At 40.4% G+C, this 22,695-nt stretch overlaps 1 protein-coding gene across 2 annotated transcripts in view; it reads right to left on the bottom strand.

Moving 5' to 3' along the window:
• Hs2st1 (heparan sulfate 2-O-sulfotransferase 1) overlaps positions 1-22,695 on the bottom strand; it is a 111,928-nt gene that overhangs the window by 16,464 nt on the left and 72,769 nt on the right. For both annotated transcript variants that reach the window (XM_050160162.1, XM_050160163.1), the window contains exons 2-3: positions 12,735-12,973; positions 1,816-1,901 (exon numbers count right to left, since the gene is read on the bottom strand). In XM_050160162.1, coding sequence (XP_050016119.1) covers positions 1,816-1,901; positions 12,735-12,973 — 325 coding nt within the window. The remainder of the gene's footprint in view (positions 1-1,815; positions 1,902-12,734; positions 12,974-22,695) is intronic.

Here is a 22,695-nt window from a genome sequence, read left to right on the forward strand (position 1 = left end):
GGATTCACACTTGGGTCCTCACAATTTTACCTACAGGGTCATCTTCCTAGACTCTCATTTTAAGATGGGATCTCGCTAAGTTGTCTGGGCTGGTTTCAAACATATAATCCTCCTGTACCAGCTCCCAGGTAACTAAAACTACAGCATTTGCCAGCATTCTCAACTCAGTGTTTTGAAGAATAAGGTATTAAAATCAGCAAGTGATGTTTATTTCTTCCCTCCTTAGTCACAGAGTCTATGACTATCAAGCTAAGGGATAACCACATCTATAGAATTTCTGGACTATATACATTAAGATACATCAAACAGTTTCCTCTAATTGACTGTTTAGCTATTTGTTTAAAATGTTGTTAGTTTATTAAAATTTTCACAATATATTACTTTTTCCAACAACATAAGCCAATATGAAAATATTCAAACCCAGAGTTGCTGTCAATATTTAATAAGACTATTCTTTAAAAAGCCTTATGTACTTCAAGTTCAAGTATCTCAGCAAACCAGAGCTTTGCTCTATGTACAAGACTGTGCCCAAAGCAAAAACATTAAATATATAATTTTAATAATGAAAACCTACAGTATTAGAAACCAGGCCATGTAGAGAAAAAAACAAATCATTTAGGTGAAAGGGTAACAAACACTCATTGAAGGATAATGCAGCCTTCAGGGGAAATGTGCATATGAATAAAGTTTATGAAACTGGTTCAGTGCCTCTGCAGAGAAAAATTTTAGTTTATTTTAAAGCTGCCTATAAAATGTTTTCAATATTGCAACATGAATTATTTATAGAAAAGTATGAATTTAACTTGAAAGTTTACAATTTTATTGAAGGATCTTAGGAATTATGAGGGAAGTCAGGAATATATCACTTTATGTATGTAATATTTGGGCAATTCTTTAATTATATAATTTCCAGAGAAGTTAAGATTTTCTATTATCTGACCCAGGGACACACCTTTCTGTTCTTTTTCCTTCTCAGCCTTAAAAAAGGAGACTGAGATACTTCTTTCATTTTAAAATTTACACAGAATGGCTCTTAAAGTTGACAGTTGATAAACATTATTCCTGTAAGACACAAGCTCTAGTTTAAAAACCAGGAATGCCTCAAGTTAGTAAGCCATTTCCTGGTGTTCCTGACGTTAACAGTATTATGAGCTGAGCGTTTGATGCGAGGTTTGCTGGAGCAGAACCACGTGTTCCACTGAGAACATTCAAACAGATGCTGTATTTAGACGATTCCTTTTAACCAATTTTCTGATTAGTCCTTAATGATGCGAGGGCTCTCAAGGGGGCCACGGAGTGCTTGAGCATTGTTTGTAGTCTTTTGAGCTTTTCTATTAAGAGAACTAAGAGAAAATTACCCTGACTTACACAATCATGTTCCAACATAAAATAAAATTCTTAATTTTTAAGACGTCTCCCCCTACAGCAGCTCAAGGGAAAACACATTGTGGTACCAAAACTGAGTGAGAGTTTCTTTGTTTTCTCGGTCAGTGACCTGGAGAGTCGTGGTGACTGACTAGGCTAGAACCTGTGTGCTCCTGGAGTAGTCAGTCGGCTTCAGTTGTAAATGAGAAACTGCTCCACATCCCCTAACTTAACAGAACATGAATTCTTTAATTAGCATGAGAAGTGTCCATTTATGAACACTAGAGGGCAGTAAAGCACTGGAAGGAATATTTAAATTACAGGTCTAAAAGAGGTGTGTCAGTATATTCTTTTTTTAAAACCAAAATCCTAACACTTTAATGAAATTATTCGTTTTATGCTGATGACATATAAAGCATTCTTTAGTACATCATTTTGGATGCTACTTACTTTGCAAAATCCAAATAAGAAATGTGTCCATGATAAAACCCTGGCTTCATCTCGTTCCAGGTGGTAATATTCTTTACAAAGCGTACCTAGAAGAGGAGGACATATCATTACCTCGCTGCAACGTAAAGGAAACGGCATCCGAGAGCAGCAAAACACCGGCCACTCAGGAGCAGGATCGAGTCCCAGAACTTCGACAATTACAGAGCTGGAAGACACCTTTGAAGTAAAGGCAGACAGTGAAATCGGTATGCACTAACTTACCACACCCAGGAACAGTGGAGTGCATTTACACGGGGAGGTAGGAGGTGCAGGGGTAAATCGTGGATGCCAACTTGACTAAACTGGAATCAACTAGTAAGCACAGCTGTAAGGGATTCTCTTGGCCAGCTTATCTGCAATGGGAAGATCCATCTGGGTGCTGGGAACCAAACTCAGGTTTTCTAAAGAGGAGCAAGCACTCCTAACCAATGTTCCACCCCAACATGATCCACTTTTACTATACATGCATATACATAATATATATGTGTATGTGTTCATTCTGCTGATTCTGTTCCTCAAGAGAACCCTGGCTGTCTTAATTAGAGTTTCTACTGCTGTGATATAAAACAGCACAATCATAAACATCTTAGGGAGGAAAGGGTTTATTTCACAGACATTTCCACATTACAGTCCATCATCAAAGGAAGTCAGTGCAGGAACTCAGCACAGCAGGAACTGATGCAGATGCCATGAAGAATGCTGCTTACTGACTTGGTCCTTCTGACTTGCTCAGTTTGCGTTCTTAGGCACCCTAGGACCACCTGCCCAGGTGTGGTGCTGCCCACAATGGGGCAGGCCTGCACACATCATCATGAATCAAGTAAATGTGCCCACACCCCCAGACTTGCCTACAGGCCAATCATGGGGGTGTTGTTCCCAATGAGCCTACCCTTTATCAAATTAACATAAAAGTATCAACAATATACAGTGAAGTTTGCAAGCAACATTTCAATGTAAGAATTTCAGTGTGTGTGTATGTGTAAATTTAAAAAAGATCTCATGAAACCAAGGTGAGCACAAAGCTCATCGTGTATCCAAGGATGACTCTGAATTCTTGATACTTCTGCTACCACCTTCCAAGGGGTTTTATTTGTGTTTCACCATATCCTGTTCATTCCATATATTAAATATTTTATTTTATAATACATTATATAAAAAACGATTATAAAAAAGACATTTCTGTGCTTCAACAAACTAAAATATGACTACCAAAATGATTAAAGATGATGATTATAAGCAGATTTTAAAGACTGGACTTATAAACTAGTTCAAATTAAAACATTTAACATATCCAAATATCTTATATCCTTTTAACTTTAAAAATGATGCATAAATATGTGTCACTGCATGCATCTGTGCCACGTGAGCATGGCAGCAGGTGACCACCGAATCCACGAGAGGGCTGCATCTCTTGTACTGTTGTGAGTGCCTGAGGTGGGCACTGGGAACTGAACTCACAGCCTATGCAAGAGCACTATACACTCTTAACTGCTGAGCGACTCCCCAGCCCCTAAATACTTCTTAATTTACTAGAATTGGAAGTACACAAAAAGTTAACACGAAAAATTGTATAAGTGCACTTAATTATTTTTAAAGAATTGAGAAAACAGCTGGTTAAAGAGTTTGAGTGCCAGCAGCTCCACAATTTCTCAAAGGCAGTTAGTCTGCACAATAAGCCGGAACTGGTCAGGACTCCCTTCTGGAGAGGAGATACTCACGGCAAGGCCACTGCTCTCCACTGCAGGGATGGCAGGCTGCGACACCAGTCCTGGCGACCAGCGTCCGCACTGCTGACACTGTGTCAGCCTTTTGTCTACATCAGACCCGAGTTGCATGGCCCTATCCTACAGCATCTGCCCTTGGGCTTCTGACATTACCGCAGTGAGTGAGGATGAGTGCTTTCTCCAGGAGCCTGATGGGAAGTTAGGAAGAACACGACAGGTGCAGCTTACAAGTCGGGAAACGTCCACGGGATAAAACAAGGTCCTGGGACAGTTTAGGCTTAAGGGGACACATTATTAACTGATACACTGAGGCAAATGGTAGTAACATTAAGAGCCACATACATACATGTATGTGTATGAGGTGCTTGTGCTCTTTCCTATTCATTCTTTAAAGTCAGCACCAAGTAGAATAAAAATATAAAATGGCAAGTGAAAAATAAAGTATTAGATAATCCAAAATCATGCACAACATGAAATGTGTTTGTATTACTAATTATGTTGGGTCCTATGTAAATCAAGTATTTACCAAAAATAAAGAGGGACTGGAGAGATGGCTCTGTGGTTAAGAGTACTGGCTACTCTTCCAGAGGAAGGGGAACCTGGGTGGATTCTCAGCATCCACATGGCAGCTCACAACCACCTGTACTTCCAGTTCCAGGGGATCTGATGCTCTCTTCTGGCCTCTACAGTCACCAGTCATGCACATGATGCACGAATATACATGCAGGCAAAACACTTATAATAAATACATTCATTTAAAAAAAAAGAAGAGAAAGGAAAAGGAAGAAGAGGACGACGAAGGGAGAAAAGAGGTAATTTTCCACGGCGAAAGACATGCTCAGAAACTCAGATGTTTTCCAAAAGCGGAGCTACATGAAATTCTAAGGAAATGCTGCTGGAGAAGGCAGATGTCAGAGAGAACCAGAGCACACAAACATGGAGTAGAACATGTAAGAGACTCACAGAAACAGGAGTCAGACGTACACTCCAAGTGTCCTCTCTTACCCCCAGACATTCCTAGGATGGTCACTAGGAACCTGAGACATTCTGAGGATAAATGACGCGTCCCACCTGTGCTCTCTAACATGGGGAATCTCAGGAGGTTGGGTTAAATGAGTGTTAGTTTTCTCAAACTTGAAAATGCAAACCAAGCCACCCAGAATTGCTGTGGAGATAGATCCCAATGCAGCAGTTCTGAAGCAGTGTCTGGAATTCTGCATTTCTAATAACCCTTCAGGAGGTGCTGTTGCTCACACCTCACCACAGTGAAGAACAGCCTTTCAGAATGGATGGGCTTAGGAACCAGCTCTTAGCTTTGTTAATGTGAGGCTTGCTTTGTGGTGTTAGCAAAGAAGGCCTGAGGGCTACAGAAACTCTTGGGCAAGGTTATCCTCACACTGTTACAAAACAATACACTGAAATCCAGCAGGTGTTTTGGTAATCACACCTGCTACTACAGTACACAAAACAAAGGGGGGGGGGGAGAAGCAGTGAACCCTGCCTACTTTGTACTCATTCTCTGTAACCCCTACCTCTCCAGTGAGGGCTTACGTCTACTACAAGCACGCATTTCACAGACAGTTTAGATTAAAATACTTCCAGTCTGTTAGACGCAGGCGTAGAGAAAAGGCATGAATATTATGCTATATCCAATCCCGAACTTATTAGTGAATCAGAGTTTTAGAGATAGAAAAGAACAAGGGAATCCTGTAGTCTTAACTTTTAAGGGAACACCGAAAACCACATTATCTTGAACTGGGGGGTGAGGGAGAGGCTGGCTCAAGAGGCTTCAAATGAGAAGAATTTCAGTATGTTGCCTAAAGATTGTTGTGATATTTTGGTGAAGAAAGTGGCTGCCTTTTGCCCTTATCAGAAGTCTGCCTGGGGCTATGGTGAAGAGATTTGGATTAATTCTGTTGGCAGAGGAAATCTGGCTATCAGTGGTGAGTCAAATGAAGACATAATGAAAAGGAGCAAGCTGAGAAAGGTAAATATGAAATGTAAAATCTGAGGAGAAATGGAGCACCAAGGAAGTCAAATGGAGCTAATTCTCTGCTAAAAGAGATAAACAGATTAAGAAATGTAATAAAGGGCAAGATCCCACCCAGCTAAGTTTCCAACACGTAAAAAGGAATTTAAGAAAAGGTTTAAGAGCCAGGTGTAGTGATGCATGCCTTTACTGCCAGAACAAATAAAAGTCTTCTGCACTCAGAAGGCAGAGGCAGGCAGAGCTCTGAGTTCAGGACAGCCAGGTCTACAGAGTGAGTTCCAGAATAGCCAAGCCTAGGCAGGGAAGGCAACCATGGAAAACAGAAAGCTAGTGTAGATGCAACTGAACAAGGGGTCATATTCCAGCCCCAGCAATCAGCAGAACTTGGTGTCTTTGGCCACGTGGTTCTGACGTGAAGGATAGAAGAAAGGGGTTATGGAACTTGCCTTTGCAACCATGGAAAACCACTAAAGCCAGGCATGTGTCAGGGCTTTTCCTTAACAGGGGCCCAGAGAAGCTATTGTATGAAGCTGTGAAGTTGAAGCCTGGATTGCCTTGAAGAACCAAAGATGTTGAAGATGCCAGAGCTGTGGGATACTTACTGAGGAGAGCTGCTAACAGGGAGTGGAGCCAGTCCAAGAAAAGGAAGGGTGCTGCAGTCAACAGAGCTGAAAGGGTGGAGATCTGAAGAGCACTGTGACCTCAGACATGGAGACGCAGAGTCTGGAGTGTGCCCAGCTGGTTTTTGGTCTTGCTTTGGTCCAGTATTTCCTCACTGCACTCTCTCCTCTACATTTTGGAATGGTAATGTATATCCTGTATCATTATATATTGGAAGTATGTGGTCTGCTTTTTGATTTTGACTTTACAAGAGTATATAAACTGTTAAATAGTATGAGAACGTTATAGACGATGGGGACCTTGGAAGTTGGACTGAACGCATTTTTGCATTATGATATGGCTACAAGCCTTTGGAGCCCAGGAAGGGTATGTGGTTTGGAAGAAAATGGCTCCCAAAGGGAGCAGCACTAATGGGAGGTGTGGCTTTATTGGAGTAGGTGTGGTCTTGTTGGAGGAAGTGTGTCACTGTAGAGACAGTTCACTTCCTGCTGCTTTTGGATCAAGATGTAGAGTTCTCCAGCACCATGTCTGCCTGCTCACCACCATCCCCACAACTGCCACCTTCCCTACCATGATGGTGATAGACTGAACCTCTGAAACTCGAAGCCAGCCCCCCATTAAATGCTTTCTTTATAAAAGCAGTCATGAATCTCTTCACAGCAACAGACACCCTAACTAGGACCAGGGCTGAGTGGTACTTCCCACTCTCTCCTCTGGAACACAGCTGGAGCACGGGGAGTGCCCTTTACACGGGTCACTTTCAACACCCCCCCCCCAAAGCTGTCTCATGGAGATGCTGTGAGTAAGCCATTAGAAAAGGTCAGCTTGGATGGCCTCCCTTTGAAAGTATCTGTCGAGCCACTTTTCCTTTTAGGCATGTTTAATATTTAGCCTCTAGTTTCCAAATGCTCCCCGTTTCCATCTCCACTTTTCCTCCAAGTGCACCTGGTCCCTGCTCCCCACCTATCATTTTCCGCCCTCTCACTCCCGCACCACACGCTGGTTCTCCCCATTTGTTTTCTTCTAGCGGTCCATGCCAGAGCATGCTGCCCACAGGGCCTGGCTGAGTCACCCAGTGCATTTTACAGATTCTTCCTTTTATACCAGGAGAAGGGCAATAAAACCCGACAGCATCAAATGGCGTTTAGGAGGCTGAAAACACTGGACACTGGCAGAGGGAGAAGAGAGAATACAAATAAGAGTTTCCACACTCTGACTGAAGCATGCTATCAAAAAGGATGGTTGGGAAAGGGTAGTTAGATACAGTACATGAAAATAATGTTTTTATGGCTAGCTTGGAGCAGATTCTAAACTATGACTTCTGTCGGGTTTTATAACTCAAGCAGAGCCAGGCTAGCGAGTAATCACAAGACACCTTTAGGGAAAACACAAGCAGTGTAGGTGGTGGTACATGATTTATTTGCTTGTTGAATCGGACCTGAACCAATTCTAAAGGAAAGAGCTAGGAAAGCACCTTTGCATGAACAGTATCTAGGCCTACATTCACGACAGGCTTGACTTCAATCACAAAAGAGCTCCTTCTGCTATCTGAAAGAGTGGGGTATCCCTGAATGCCCTGGCATGCTTCCAACTTTGTAATTACTATCTATTGAGATTAAGACTACTATTAACTTGAGTAATTACTATTCACCAATTCCTACTGATAAATTTACTTTAAATAAACATTTCTTGTCTAGCCATAGGCATATTGTTTAAGGCTAAACCAGAGAGAAGGTTTTCTATACTCAGAAAAACTAGTGAGAGGATAGAAAAAGCCTAAGCTCAGCTGCAACAGAGGGCATAGAGTCCTAAATCACCCAAGAAATACCAACCTTCCATCAGAGGATTTACTCTGCTTATAGCTGGAACCATGGTGCTGTGGTCAGCTAAGGACTACCACCAAAATCTAGGCTGGCTCATTTGTTTGCACATTAATCATTTAACAATGTATCAACTATCCTCAATGTCTCGGTTACCCATTTGAGGCACAAGGCATGAGGCAAATAGTGGACAAGCAAGATGTCTGCCCTCAAAGGGCTTACACTACAGTAGAGGAAAACAAAAAGAAATAAAACCAATATGTAACCTAATTTTATAAACTGATTAGTACCAGGAGTGATGTGGTTCCAATACTTTGGAAGGAGCATTTAATATAGCACAGGATAACTAGTCAAGGTTCAAGACACTAAAAGGATAACATGAAGACACCTGAAGGAGAAATTTATTCTACAAGAAGGTAAGAGCAGAGGTCTTGAAGTGAGGAAGGCCTCGTACAGTCAATGAGCCAAAAGGCTAGTGTCTAGTGGATAAGAAATTTGGATGCTGTAGGGAAAATAAGAACATGAATTTAAAGATAAATAAAACTTTCTGGAATGATCTCAATGTGTCTTTGTATACCATTTAACTGTGTTCTAAATCACTGATCCTCAAATCATCAAGTGGAAGCTTTTTAAAAATTCAGAACATCAAGCTCCATTTAGGCCTTCAGAGTAAGAACCTGCACTTTGACCAGTGATTAGCTTACATATAAAAGGTTCCAAATGCTTAGCTGCCATGTTGCTCAGAGAAGTTAACATAGCAAACTATCCAGGTTCTAATGAAAATGAGCACAAGTAAGCTTGAGAGTAAGTTAACAAAACACACATGCATATACAATAGAAATACCTAAATGTGTTGTCCTATAGGGCTAGATACTTTAAATGTTTAAACCAAGAGGGCTGACAAATAATCAACTAGGCATATGAGAAGAGACTGGATTTAAGAGGAATACACAGGATGCTGCCAATCCCACTACTGCTCTTACCTAAAAGAGCTATCTCTCAGCAATTCTTTCTCTTTAAAAAAAAAAAAAAGATATTTTATTTTTTTATGTGTATGAGTATTTTGGCTGCATGTGTGTCTGTATACATGCATGCCTGGTGCCCACAGAGGCAAGAAGAGGAACTTGGATCCCTTGCAACTGAAGTTACCAATGCCTATGAGGTAAGATGAGTGCTGGGAATCAAATTTGGGCCCTCTGGAAGAGCAATCAACACTCTTAATCACTGAGCCACCTCTCCAGTCCTTGCCAATTCTTTTTAATCATCTGAATTAAAGGCCACCTCAAAAACCAAACTCTAACAAAGGTCACTTCATTTTAATCACTTAGTTTCTTGTGCTTTATATTCTATTAATCTCCTCTTTAAAAACCTTTCTTCTTCAACTGTCCCAAATGCTTAATTTCAGACAGGAGGCTAAGGTAGAACATCCCTGCATATTTGAAGCCATCCAAAGCAACAAACTCTACACTATGGAAAAGGCAAAACGGTATGGAGCCAACATCCAAACTGCTTACCTAGACAGTTATCCTTAACTGTTAATATATTGCAACTTCCAGTGTGCTGTCTCTATATGTAGACATACTCACTGTTCTCAAGTACATGTGAACAGCACACACCCACACTTCATTCTTACATTGTGTACTGCTTATGAACAAGGACCTTATCGTTTTTTTTAAAGATTTATTTATTTATTATGTATACAGTGTTCTGTCTGTATGCTTGTTGGCCAGAAGAGGGCACCAGATCTCATTACAGATGGTTGTGAGCCACCATGTGGTTGCTGGGAATTGAATTCAGGACCTCTGGAAGAGCAGTCAGCGCTCTTAACCTCTGAGCCATCTCTCCAGCCCGACCTTATCGTTTTAAATCAAATGTTCAACTACATACAGATCTCACATCTTTGCTTTCCACACCTTAGTCTCCTGTAGTCTGAGCCTCTACCCCAGCACCTTGTCCTGTTGGTTGTCACAACATTGGAGCTTTAGCAAAGAGAGGGGAAGTTGTTTCCTGGGATGTTCTAAGACATGAATGTCTGCTTTCTACAGTTACGTACACGTAAAGCATTTTGGTGAGATTATCATCACTGATGTTTCCATTATCCTCAATTTCTGATTCTGAGTCTTAGACTCTAAAGTCAATTATACAAATCTCTTTCAAAGACATGCCCTGGCTTTTCATTTCATTGGTATTTCTCCCAAAGACTGTGGCACAATCTTCATATGTATCACATGTTCAGTGAGGTAAATGACACACTTGAGAGCAAAGCTGGTAACTTTCCAGGATGGCTAGGAGGCCATTGCTGTCATCCCACTAAACAGCTCTGTATCAGACTAGACATGCTTAGTGTTTTGCTTCTAAACTAAGAGAAAAGTAATTAAGCATGTAAGGAATTGGTGCCTAGTATGGTACATACGTGATGTGCAGTGCTGGGCTGGGTGGGATGAGCTGGATTGGGTTGGACTGGATTGGATTGGATTGGATTGGATTGGATTGGATTGGATTGGAGGAGCTCCGTTTCGATGTACATGAGCATCCAAAAGGAACAGGGTCTCCTATCACAGCCCCAGCTTTTTTATGAGTCAATGGGGCTTTAAATGGAGGGTCTGTACAACAGCACACTCACTAAAGTCAGACATAGATTTGAAGCTATTTGCTTAGAGAGGTCTAAAACCACCCGTAATTTCTCCTTAATTTGCTGAATATTATGATATAACATTAAAACAGAGCAATGGTATAGAAGATGGAATACTTGAAAGCCGACTTCAGAGTAACGTAGTCTTAAGTTTGTGTTCAGATGAAGCTCCTTGGCTTGTAAGGGAAGCACTCTAAACATGCCATGCTAATGATAGGGAGCCCCAACATGATTTGTTTTTAGAAAACGGCTTCTACACAGGAGATGAGAAAACATTACACATGCTGTATCGGAGGACGCGTCTGTATAAGCCACTCCTAATTAGGACCAGGTTTTGAGTTACTGGCTGACATTTGGGATATGTCATTTAATGCTTAAGACCACTTCCCTAAAGTGTCTACAAAGAACACAAACAAAAACCAAACAAACCTCTCGGTGCTGTTCATTATACAAGCTGACTGCTTTAGGCCAGCACTTCTGCTTCTCTGCGCTCTCCTTGCGTATAAATACCAAGTGCTGCAAGGAAAGCAGAGAGGCTGGAGCCCATCCAAATGCAACTGGAAAATGCAGCCACGGTGCTGATAAATGTCATGTGTGCCGAGCGTCTCCACGCTCACATTTCATGACGGAAAAAAGCAAGCATGTCACTGCCAGATGCCTGGTAGCTGCCAGAAAACTTCGGAAGGTTGGACACAAAATAAGTAAAAACTGGACAAACAAGTGAATCATGAAAAATACTGCTGAGGAAATCTGACATTGTTCTGACATGCTCCTTTTAAATCAAGGTAAGATATGCAATGCAAGAATGCAAACCCACTACGCAGAATACAAAATTAACATTTAGTAGGCTGTCCCTTGAGATATACAGTACTGTGAGTTTTTTTTTTTTAAATAACCAACAGTGTAAAAAAGCTTGTGTTTCCTTTTATTTACAGAAAATTGTTTTAGCTAACAGACATATATTTTGGGTTCTATGTAAAATAAATTATCTTATAGACAACCAAAAAGTAGATGGATAGGTGATATGTATCTACCACTGGTCTTCAAAACCCGTATGAGTTTTCCTCCCTCCCTGTTTAGTATAAGGGCTATAGATGCACTTACCACTGGGAAAATGTTCAAGTCCATAACAAAACGAGTTCCACTGCTTCCAAACAGCTGAAGCCCTAGCTGCAGAAAGACTCTAATGGATACCAGCTGGCTATTGAAGCCACTCAGTGGTATCTGGGATTACCTAGGATTTTAGTTTCTTTTTATGATGGTCAAATACCCATCATCTTCAATATTTACAATAAGAAATTTATAATTATAGTCATCACTGCACATGTGTGGAAAAGTGTAAACTACTTCTGAAAGAGATGAATAAACTAGATTTCATTTAACAATCTCCTGTATTTTAAAATACTATTTTATGAAGGCACCTATCCACCCGATCATCCCAAACTCCTGACAATCAAAAGATAAGATTTTGATAAAGACACCAGCCACAGTCTGTTCTCCAGGAGGCTAATCTGTGGCTAATATGCACCTGAGTTACCAAAGATGACACTCAGGAAGCTATAAAGAACTGCATACAAGTATTGAGCCAATACTTCCTCATAGTAAATTGAGACGATAAAGTAACTTTTGCTGCAGGCATCTTATCAAGTTTAAAAAAAAAAAAAAACAAGCATTGCACATGGTGGTGCACACCTGTAATGGAGCACTTGGGAGGCAGAGGCACGTGGATCTCTGTGAGCTTGACGAAAGCCTAGTCTACATTGTTAGCTCGAGGATAGCCAGGACTACATAGAGAAACCTTGTCTCAAAACCAACAACAACCAAGGGATTCCACATGGAAGAATATCAAAGCTGTGCCCAAAACTTCTATCCATTTATCAGTTTGCTTATTTCACAAATACTTGACTACGGATTATATGGAAGAAAATGTGTCAAGTATTTGGAAGATTATAAATTCGGAAAGAAGTTGGTTGTCCCCTCCCCACAAAAACTGACAACAGGGCTCATCTCCCTTTTAAGTCACTTCGTCCCCCGCAACACCAGATTGGAGGGGACACTGGAAAGCATTTTCGTGTTCCCTACGTGATAATTACCTGATCTTGCAATGACATTACTGGGTTGTTTTTGGTAGTGTTGATGTGGAGAACATGGTATCTGTTCTTCGCACACAAGTCATAGGCGATGTTGGTAAAGGAGGTGCTCGCAGTCTTGGGAACTCTGTTATATATGATGACGATATCATCTTCTTCATCGAAAGCTGCATCTTGCCGGGGGCCATCCATTGTATGCCGCTGTTCAATTTCCCGGACTTCATGTCTTGCAATTGCCCTTTCTGTAAGGAAAAGAAGAGCCAAACTAAGTTCTTTACTTTTTTTAAAACACCTTACTATAAGAAAACTTACAAATTAAAAAAAATGCACACCAAAATTAACCATCACATGAAAGCCTGTATATCCCACTACAGAAATCCACAGCTACAGAAATCCACACTACAGGAAAAAAAAAAAAAACCCGACTAATGCCAATGATACATTTCCAACAATCCCTACACCTAAGGGAACAACACAGAACAGCAGAAAGATTCCAAGTCAGAGAACCAAGATGTCTACTGTGAGATAGTGTCTTCCATACATGACAGGGAAGATGTATCCATATTATCTAAAAAATTATGGTCACTTAATCAAGTCCTGTAGAATGACAGCATCAATTGATATGCCACTGGGTATGGGGAAATTCCACCAGGTCCTACCCCAAGATGAAGGCATATGTGGGAATTTATGGCTGCTAAGATGATGTGGGATTCCCTTCTGTATACTGTTAATATGTTTTCTTGCCATTGGTCATTAAAGAAGCTGCTTTTGGCCAATGACATAACAGAGTAAAACCAGGTGGAAAATCTGAATAGATGTAGAGAGAGTAGGTGGAGTCAGAGAGATGGCATGTAGCTGTCAAAGGAGAAAGATGCCTGTGCACAGGATCCTTACTGGTAAACCATGAGCCTCATGGTAAAATATAAAATAATAGAGGTGGGATAATTTAAGACGTAAGAGCTAGCTAGAAATATGCTTCAGCTATTGGCCAAGTAGTGTAATGAATATAGTTTCTGTGTGGTTATTTTGGGTCTGGGCGATCAGGAAATGAACAAGCAGTCTCCATCACACTGAGACACCAGGATCAGTTTTCTCTAGTAATAAGCCCTGGATAGATTATCTAATTCCATGCTGTCAGCTCTAAACACACAAATGAGCAACATTAAATGGATTATGGATTCCAAAGGGGTGTGTGTGTGTGTGTGTGTGTGTGTGTGTGTGTAAAATAATAATTAAAGGGGTTATGAATTTGATAGGGAGAGATGAACACAGGAGTTGGAGGGGGGAGAGAGGAAAAGGAAGGCTGGAAATGACGTAAATATAGCACTCATATATAAATTCAAAAATTTTAAATACAAAGTAAAAAAATTGGCGAGTAAAAATATGGATAGTACTCCCAAATGGATAACAGTGAACTCCCCTCCTTTTCAGTTTTTGAAAGTGTACTTAAGCAAGGAAGGCAAAAATTAAAGTATGAGTTTTGGTTCGCAATTCATACACAGCAAACACTTAACACAGTGTTATAAAGAGAAGAAAACGGCCTAAATGGAGCAGTGGTTTCTACACTTCCTGTCACTTTGCAAAATGACATCAATAAAGGGAAACATGATGTTTATATAATGAAAGAGGTAACTCTGAAAAAAGCTATACAAAAATACTATACTTGAAATATTCCAGGGTAAAAGGTAATTATAAAAAAATTCACAAGAATGCAGAAGACAGAGACACACAACAGTGTCCAAGAGTCCAGAAAACAAAAAAACACAGAATAGAAAATAAAATGCCAAAAGAATTTTTTTTGGGGGGAGGGTTTCGAGACAGGGTTTCTCCGTGGCTTTGGAGCCTGTCCTTGAACTAGCTCTATAGACCAGGCTGGTCTTGAACTCACAGAGATCCGCCTGCCTCTGCCTCCCAAGTGCTGGGATTAAAGGCTTGCACCACCACGCCCGGCCTCAAAAAGACATTTAAAGTGACTACAAATGAAATAAAGTGTCAATATTTGTGAGATAAGATAGAATAAGAGTAGAGGAGAAATCTGGAGCTCATACACACACGAGGATAACATTTAATCAATAAAGACAATACACAAATGGAAATGCCCATAAAGAGATGCTTGGAACAGTCATGGGGGAAAGCAGAACAAAAGTACAATGAAGTCCCACTTGGGACTCACTGTGTCAGCTGCTATTAAACAGTGTTCCTGAGGAAGCAGAGAAACCAGACAGAACACTCACTACATTCCTGGTAAGACTGCATGTGCATTACAATAAAAAACATTTTTACATTTCTCAAAATTTTAAGTACAGACTATGACTTAGTGATTCCACCCCTAGGTAGATATTCCTAGAAACTTATGACAGTAAACAGAGGTAGTGCTTCTAACATACTAGATGTGACCTAGAGAACACACTAGATGCTAGTGGAACGTTCAGCTAAATTTAAATAGCTAAAAAAAAGCTAATTTATGTGAATTTCACTTAAAAATTTATCATCAGAAAAGTAAGAGATACAGTTCTTAAAATATCAGCTCATTTTAATAATATTAAAAACAAAAACAAAAGGTTTATAAAATGCACTATTCTTTGTTTTTGAGTTAGGTTGACCCAGAGTTTAAAATCCACCTATTTTCAAGAGCACACCTCTGTACTGGACCTGTAGCTGGAATTTTCTTTGGACCACTAACCAACTCCCCCATAAAGACAGAGAGACTTATTATTAGTTATGAATGCTCAGCCTTAGCTTAGGCCTGTCCTGCTAGCTCTTTTAACTTAATTTAATTTGTTTCTACTTATCTACATTTGGACTTGGGGCTTTTTACCTTTCTTACATTCTGTACGTCCTACTTTCCTGGTTCCGCCTTGTCTATCTGATTGGTCCCCTGCCCCCCAATCCTAAATTCCTCTTCCTACTTACTGTCCCTGCCTGGAAATCCCAACTATAACTCCTCCCTCGCTACTGGCCATTCAGATTTTAGTAGACCAATCAGGTGCCTTAGGGAGGTAAGGTTAAACAGTAACATATCTTGGCATAATTAAACAAATGAAACACTTCTTTACAAAGTTAAACAACATGCAGTAATGTAAACAAATGCAGCACAGCTTTGCATAGCTAAGAAATATTCTGCAACACTGCGTCATAATTTATTCTCCAAGAAGTTCATTATTATCTCCACTCAGTCAGGAAACTGACGTCAAGGACGTGACTGCTGGCTGATTACTGATGTAAGAACACAATTCCAGGTCAGTCTGACCCCAGAGTCTGTGCTCCACATTGCACTGGCTGAAATTTAGTATTTTTCTCATTGTACATAAAAGAGAAGCGGTACAACTTTAGCGCCAAATCCTGCAGGACACGGTACCGAGGTATATTCTTTAAAAGTGTTCCTTACAGAAAATGATTTTTACTTTGGAATTTATGAAGCATTCTGTGGTTATTTTAGTGAAACAGATGGACAGTACTCAACTGTTTTCTAGGAACTAAAAAGCAAAACATGCTGTATTATCTGTGGAACTTCCTGTTAGTGCATCATTATTTCAAGATTTTTAATGTTAAAAAAATCAAAGCCAAAGCAAAATAATTCTTAAATTCCTATCATTTTAACAGTCCATTAATTGCACAATATTCTAAGTACTGTTCATGAACTTTTATGAAACAAGTCACTTTTCTCTTGCTGGCGGTAGATCACTACACGGACAGTAAAGACAGTGTTTATGGGGAAAAACAGTCTTCATTACCCTATATCAGTCAGTAATTATGCCACATACATATGTGAGAAAGGTAAAATACTGTGAAAAAATTCAAGTGCTGACTACAATCGCTGCTCTTTCCTCACTTCAATGACTTGGATACTCTGAAGCACAATGGAGTCCAGTCCAGTCATTCTGTTTCTTTTTAATGAATTTTTAACAAAGCATTGTATCTCAAATTATTTAGAGATGTATTAAGTGTTCCTATTTCAGTTACCATCTTGTACAGAGCTGAATGAATGTCGCTGTAACAAATGCTCTGAAAACAAAATACTTCCAAACCTGAGAAGAAGTGGTCTGGACAACACACTGAGCACGCTGAGCCTGAAAGGATGGGGCTGCTTTCAAACGTGGCGATGACAAACGGGGGACAGCACAAAGCAGGGGTAGCAGTTAATAATACACATTATTATAATAAATACGGAATTACATAACAGCAGTAAAGAGAAGCAGCTGAAAAAAATACTGCACTTACATTGGGGCCAGGAACAATTCCATGTGTTTAAATGAACACAAATTCATCTAATTTTCAAAAGAATCTGTACATGACACTATTGCATAAAACTGTATTCAAGAAGAGTAAATACATTCCTATTTAAACGCAGTAATTACTTTCTTAAGTCACAAGCAAGGACAGTTCTTAAGACATTTGTATTCAATGGCACAGGGACAGTACGTGACATTTTAAGCCCACACTACAGACTAACGTACATCCGAGTATACGTGAACTAGACTATCATGCTGCATACAGAGAGAGGATAAAGGCATCGAGAAACACCCAGTACTGTGAAGCAAAGGATGCCCCGTCTCTGTAGCAGTGTCCTAGGTGGACTGCCTCAACAGGAGGAGGTCTTTAAGGTCATTAGTATAGGCAAGCTCTCCAGGAGGGTGGAGTTGGGTGGAGTGGGGTAAAGCTGCCGGTCCCTGTTGATAATACAGACATTATCCTTGGGTGAGGACCAAAGGATGAGACAGAAAGGACTCTAGATCAGAGCTGAAATCAGGACTCTCTGGGGTAAATAAATACTAAATTCCACAAAGCTCATAACAGAGCAAGCAAAGCAAAACAAACCAGAGGTAAAAGTGGGCCCACAACAGCTAAGCAGGAAGGGAGTAGGTGCATAGCGGTCTAATACATTTGTGTTTTATGCAGTGATATGAAGACACGCTTGTCTTGGGACAATGTAGCTCGAGAAGCCACACTTCATGTCCTCTTTTTGTCCCCAATGCCATGCTTACATCTATGTATGATGGCGAAGATACAAAATAATCCCACACTAGTTCAGAATTACGTATAACAAAGGGTTATTTATTTAGGGGAGACTACCAGATCACTGTCCTAGATCACAGTCCTCTGTGAGAACAGGAATGGAGTCTAACAGTCTGACGCGAGAGCCGGAAGCAAGAGAGGGAGTGCATGCCTTACAGATGCATCTATAGTATAAGAGATCACGCCCAAGTGGATTGGTATCTTAAAGGCTAATGGCCAAAGGAGCTCCCACAGTATATGTATCCAAATTTGCCCCTTAATATATATCTGTATGTTGAAGAAAAGAATTGATTTCATGAACTGAGCAGTCACAACATTTCTGTGCAGTTTTAAGCAGTAAGAATGCCGTGACCATTCATAAACAGTCAAGTCATTTTTGCTCCAGGTTTATTAACTAATTATCAATGCTTGAATATTGTTTCAGATTTTGGAGAAGAGCCCATGTTGGGAAGTCTGATGAAGTTTATAACAAAAGCTTGAATGGGCCAGCACAGTTAAGCATCTAGAGTCCCAGTGCTAGCGAGGCTGAGGCAGGGAGCATCGCTTGAGCTCAGGGAGCTTAAAATCAGTCTTGCTGACATACCAAGAAACCATCTATGGGAAAGTCTATGCAGCATGGGACAGAAGCTGCAAAAACAGGAAGACTACATACACAAGGATCCCTAGGAGATGGCTGAGGGGGGTGGAGGGAAGGAAGTCCTTTCTGTGGAAGACAAAAGGGGTGGAATGGGTTGGAGAAGGACTGAACTAACAATCTAGCCAAAAAGAACAGCATGCACAAAGTCCTGGAAATGGCTCTGAGGAAGCTTGGACATAGGGGAAGGGGTGAGAGCAAAGTGGGGCCGGAGGTGAATGGCTGGGTAGTTGTCATAACAATGTGAGAGCTATACCAGGAATATGCTTTCTTTGCTCTGGTTTTAAAACAGTTCACTCCTGCAGCCTAAGCTGGCTTGACAACAACCTCTCACACCAGGAGAGGGAATACACACTCAGTGTATCGTCACAGAGGCACACAAAGAGGTTCAAAGCGACAGAATACTGCTTCCACACGGGTCAGGAACAAGACCGTTTCTTCAGAGAGCACAGCACAAGTGCCAACAACACAGTGTGGCACTGCCGGCCTTTCCTCTCAGGGCCACAGCAAGGGAGATAACGTCTGATTAGAGATGGATTCCTGTGGACAACAGGTGCCGAGAAGCCGAAGGAATTCTGCTCTTCGTTACTGAAAGCACACAAGAGATATCTCTGAAGACTCCACTAGAAAGGCCCTGTAGGCTGAAGATGGATGCCACAACGGTACAGAAGAACTTTGGGTGAGTGTCCAGGCAGTGAGATTTCTCTGTCAATTCTACAGTTTTGGAGTCGTTTACAATACACTTTCTGTTTACTTAGGTAATATTATATCCTTCTGGAGTATTTGATGGAGTTGAAGAATACATAGTTTTTCTTAGTTATGAAAGATAAAGTAGATATAAATATTGCAACTCTAATTCTTGCTTGATAATTGTTTTGTTCTATGTAATTTTACTATGCTAAAGTTAAAACCTTCCTTTTTATTTAAACAGAAAAGGGGAGATGATATGTAATTCCCTTCTGTATGCTATGAATACTATTGGTTAATAAAGGACTGCTTTGAGCCTATAACAGAGCAGGGCAGAAAGAGCTAGGTGGGGAAAACTAAAGTGAATACTGGGAGAAAGAAGGGCAGAGTCAGAGAGAAGCCATGTAGCCCGGTTGGAGCCAGACAAAACTTTACCCAGTAAGCCACTGCCACGTGGCAATACACAGATTAATGGAAATGGGTTAAATTAAGGTGTAAGAGTATCCAAGAAGAAGCTAGAGCTAATGGGTCAAGTGACAAGTGAATTAATTAATACAGTTTTTGTGTGATTATTTTGGGACTGAGTGGTCTCCTCACTAAATGGAACTGCTTGGAATACAGCAAAGTAAGTTCCCAGGAACAACCACAAGGTTGTTGATTACTGTAAGCAGTTTTTACTATGCTGTTCACTCGAAAACACCTATATTTAATATATAAAGTGACAGATAAGCACCTGCAGCACACACAAGCTTGTTTTATGTCTCATACTGGTTCTGAGTGTGTCTTGAAGGCACAGAAACTCTCACTACAACCCACTGCACATGACTAATGTGAGGTTCAGGTAGTGAACCACTCCACTTGCAAGTGAAAATAAAGAGGTGAAAACGTAGAGGATGTGAGAGGCCCAAAATAAATAATGCTGGGAAGAAGACACTATAAAAAGTCGTTAACGATGTGGTGAAAATACATAACACTGCGGATTCAATTAAACGTAACCTTTGTAATCAGGCTAGAATGTTCGTTTTGGTATTAAAATGGCAAAATGATTCAGAGACTTTTGTCAATTTTTAGTGTACGTACAAATTGCCATTAAGTATATGTGCTTTGAGTGCTGAGATAAATACCACTGGAAGATTAAGGCCTTTGCAAAATCAAGAAAGAAATGCCAGGACTGTCCAAAGTTGCATCATCTTCCACAGTGCAGCAGCTGCACCTGGTGCTCCATTCATTAGTAAAAAACAAGAATAAGGAGTAACTAGGACTCAACTCCAGCTGGGTTTGAGCTCATTATCTAGAACTTAATGCCGCAGCTGTTTCAAAACTAGAGCGCGCATGCTGCCCACCATGATGATAACGAACTAACCCTTTGAAACTGTAAGCAAGGCTGCCAACTAAATTCTTTCTTTTGTAATAGTTGCCTTGGTCATGGTGTCTCACCACAGCATTAGAACACTAAGACAACAGGCATCATGGCTGGGTAGGACAATTGGTTGCTTCCCTCCTTTGGAAGCGTGCATGGCACATTCTAGAACCATTAAAGCTAGTCCTCAGGGAAGAAGCTACACAGACTCTTAGAAAACAGTTACTATGTGGCAGTCTTTGCACCCCACAGAAAGCCTGCTGCCTACAAACAGGCCCCATTACTTTGTGCCTGTGAGCATTTGTTGTAGAGTACTATTTTAAGAAGTTACTTTTGTTTATGCTGCATTTGTGTGGGAACCCACAGATTTGGCTCCCTGACTTAAGGTCAGAGAGTTCAAACCTATTCTTGATCCTCAAGGACAGACAACAGGATGTCTGATCTAAGGTGTGGTTAGTGGATGTTATGAGAATTAAGGAAGAAATTACACTTGTTTGTTCCTTTTGCCCCCTGTAGTGATATTCCATTTGTATTTTAACAAATAAAGCTTGCCTAAAGATTAGAGAGTAAAATGGCCAGCCACAGCCCTCCCTTTTTGCTTAGGGTATATAAGGGCTATGAAAATACATTTGGGCAGATGCAGTATTCACTGGAAGCCCTCCCAACTCCATCTTCTGTCTAGTCTATTCCTCTCCTCAATCCTCACTCCCCCACTCAGGCATGTTCCAACAGATCCACTGGTTTCTGACATTTGTTTAACTCCGTGAAGCTGTGATCTTTGCTTTTCTAAAACACCCAATGGTTTATTAAAGAGCTGAATGGCCAATAGTGAGGCAGGAGAAAGGCTAAGTTGGGTGGCAGGTGGAGAGTATAAACAGGAGAAATCTGAAGGAGGAGCAAAGGAGAGGAGGACTTCAGGGGCCAACCACCTATCCACCAGTTAAACAGACATGGAGTAAGAAGGAAAAAAAGATATACAGAAATAAAGATAAAAGCCCCAAGGCCAAAGATAACTGGGATAATTTAAATTAAGAAAAGGCAAGAAACAAGCCAGGCTAAGGCTGGGCATTCATAACTAAGAATAAGCCTCCGTGTACAACTTTTTTTGGAGCTGGGTGGAGGGCCCCCCAAAAGTCCAAAGGAATAAAACATCACACAACAAGTATTCAACAGGATTCTTGAACTTCATCTGCTGTTTTGATTCCCTGAAAAGCAGTTGCGAACAAAACGGCATGAGCCCTGAGATATGCCGCAAAGGAGCAAAGGTACAAGTGAAACATGACCAAGCTTGAGCTGATGGCTGCCACGGGCTTGTGAGAAATATGCAGAGATCCACTTTATAATTCTATTTATGTCCTGAACATATCTGTAATGGTTCTTAAAGATGTAATGAACTCAGTTCCTAGTATTTATTAGAACATTAAACATGGCATTTATCCTTATTAGTTTTCATTCTAGAGGCCCATCATGATTATAAAACAGGATTATAACAAACAAAATAGATTAGAAAGACTGGGAATGAGTCAGATGAAAGGAAGAAAACTATTTTTTTACAAAGGACAGTAATCACAGATGGCCAAACGGAACCAGCTGTTCATCCAGAATATCCATGAGCACTGACTTTTAATTATACAGGCTTTTCACATGTATATTTCATGTTTTTGTTTCTCTTGTCTTATTGGGCCCACCTTCACATACCAATAACAGATTTGTCAAAAGCAGTTAAAAGAGAGCATTAAGCAATCCTGTCACTAGGACACAGACACAAAAGAATTCCAAGTTTGAGGCAACCCTAGAAGTATCCTATCCAGCAAGTCTAAGGTCAGCCTAGACTACACAGACACAGCAAGACCATTGTACAATAACTGAACCAGACAGCAACGAGGAGGATGAAAACAATATAAATTACTAAAAATAAAAACTTAAAGTAGGTGAACAGTAAGGAGAACCATGCCTTTCAAATCACAGACTTAGCTTAATCTTTATAAGTCCACTCTGCTCTAACTTCAACAGACTAAGGCCCACACTTGTAATTTTGCTCTCATGATAAACTTAAGGCAGCAAAAATGAAGTCCTATTTTAAACTTGATTTGTTACATTTTGAAAATCTGACTTCCAGAAAAGTGTATCCCTCAAAAGCAATGAGAATGTCTGTTTTCTCTAACACAAAAACTGTGTTGGTAATTTTAAAAAATCATAGTATGAGAGCTAAAGGATCAACATACATTTTAATTGTTTTTATGTAAGGAAAAATTATCTTTAAAAAT

The sequence above is a fragment of the Alexandromys fortis genome, unplaced genomic scaffold, assembly GCF_014885135.2.
Source record: "Alexandromys fortis isolate MF-2015 unplaced genomic scaffold, M_Fortis_MF-2015_v1.1 scaffold_124, whole genome shotgun sequence".
Lineage (NCBI taxonomy): Eukaryota > Metazoa > Chordata > Mammalia > Rodentia > Cricetidae > Alexandromys > Alexandromys fortis.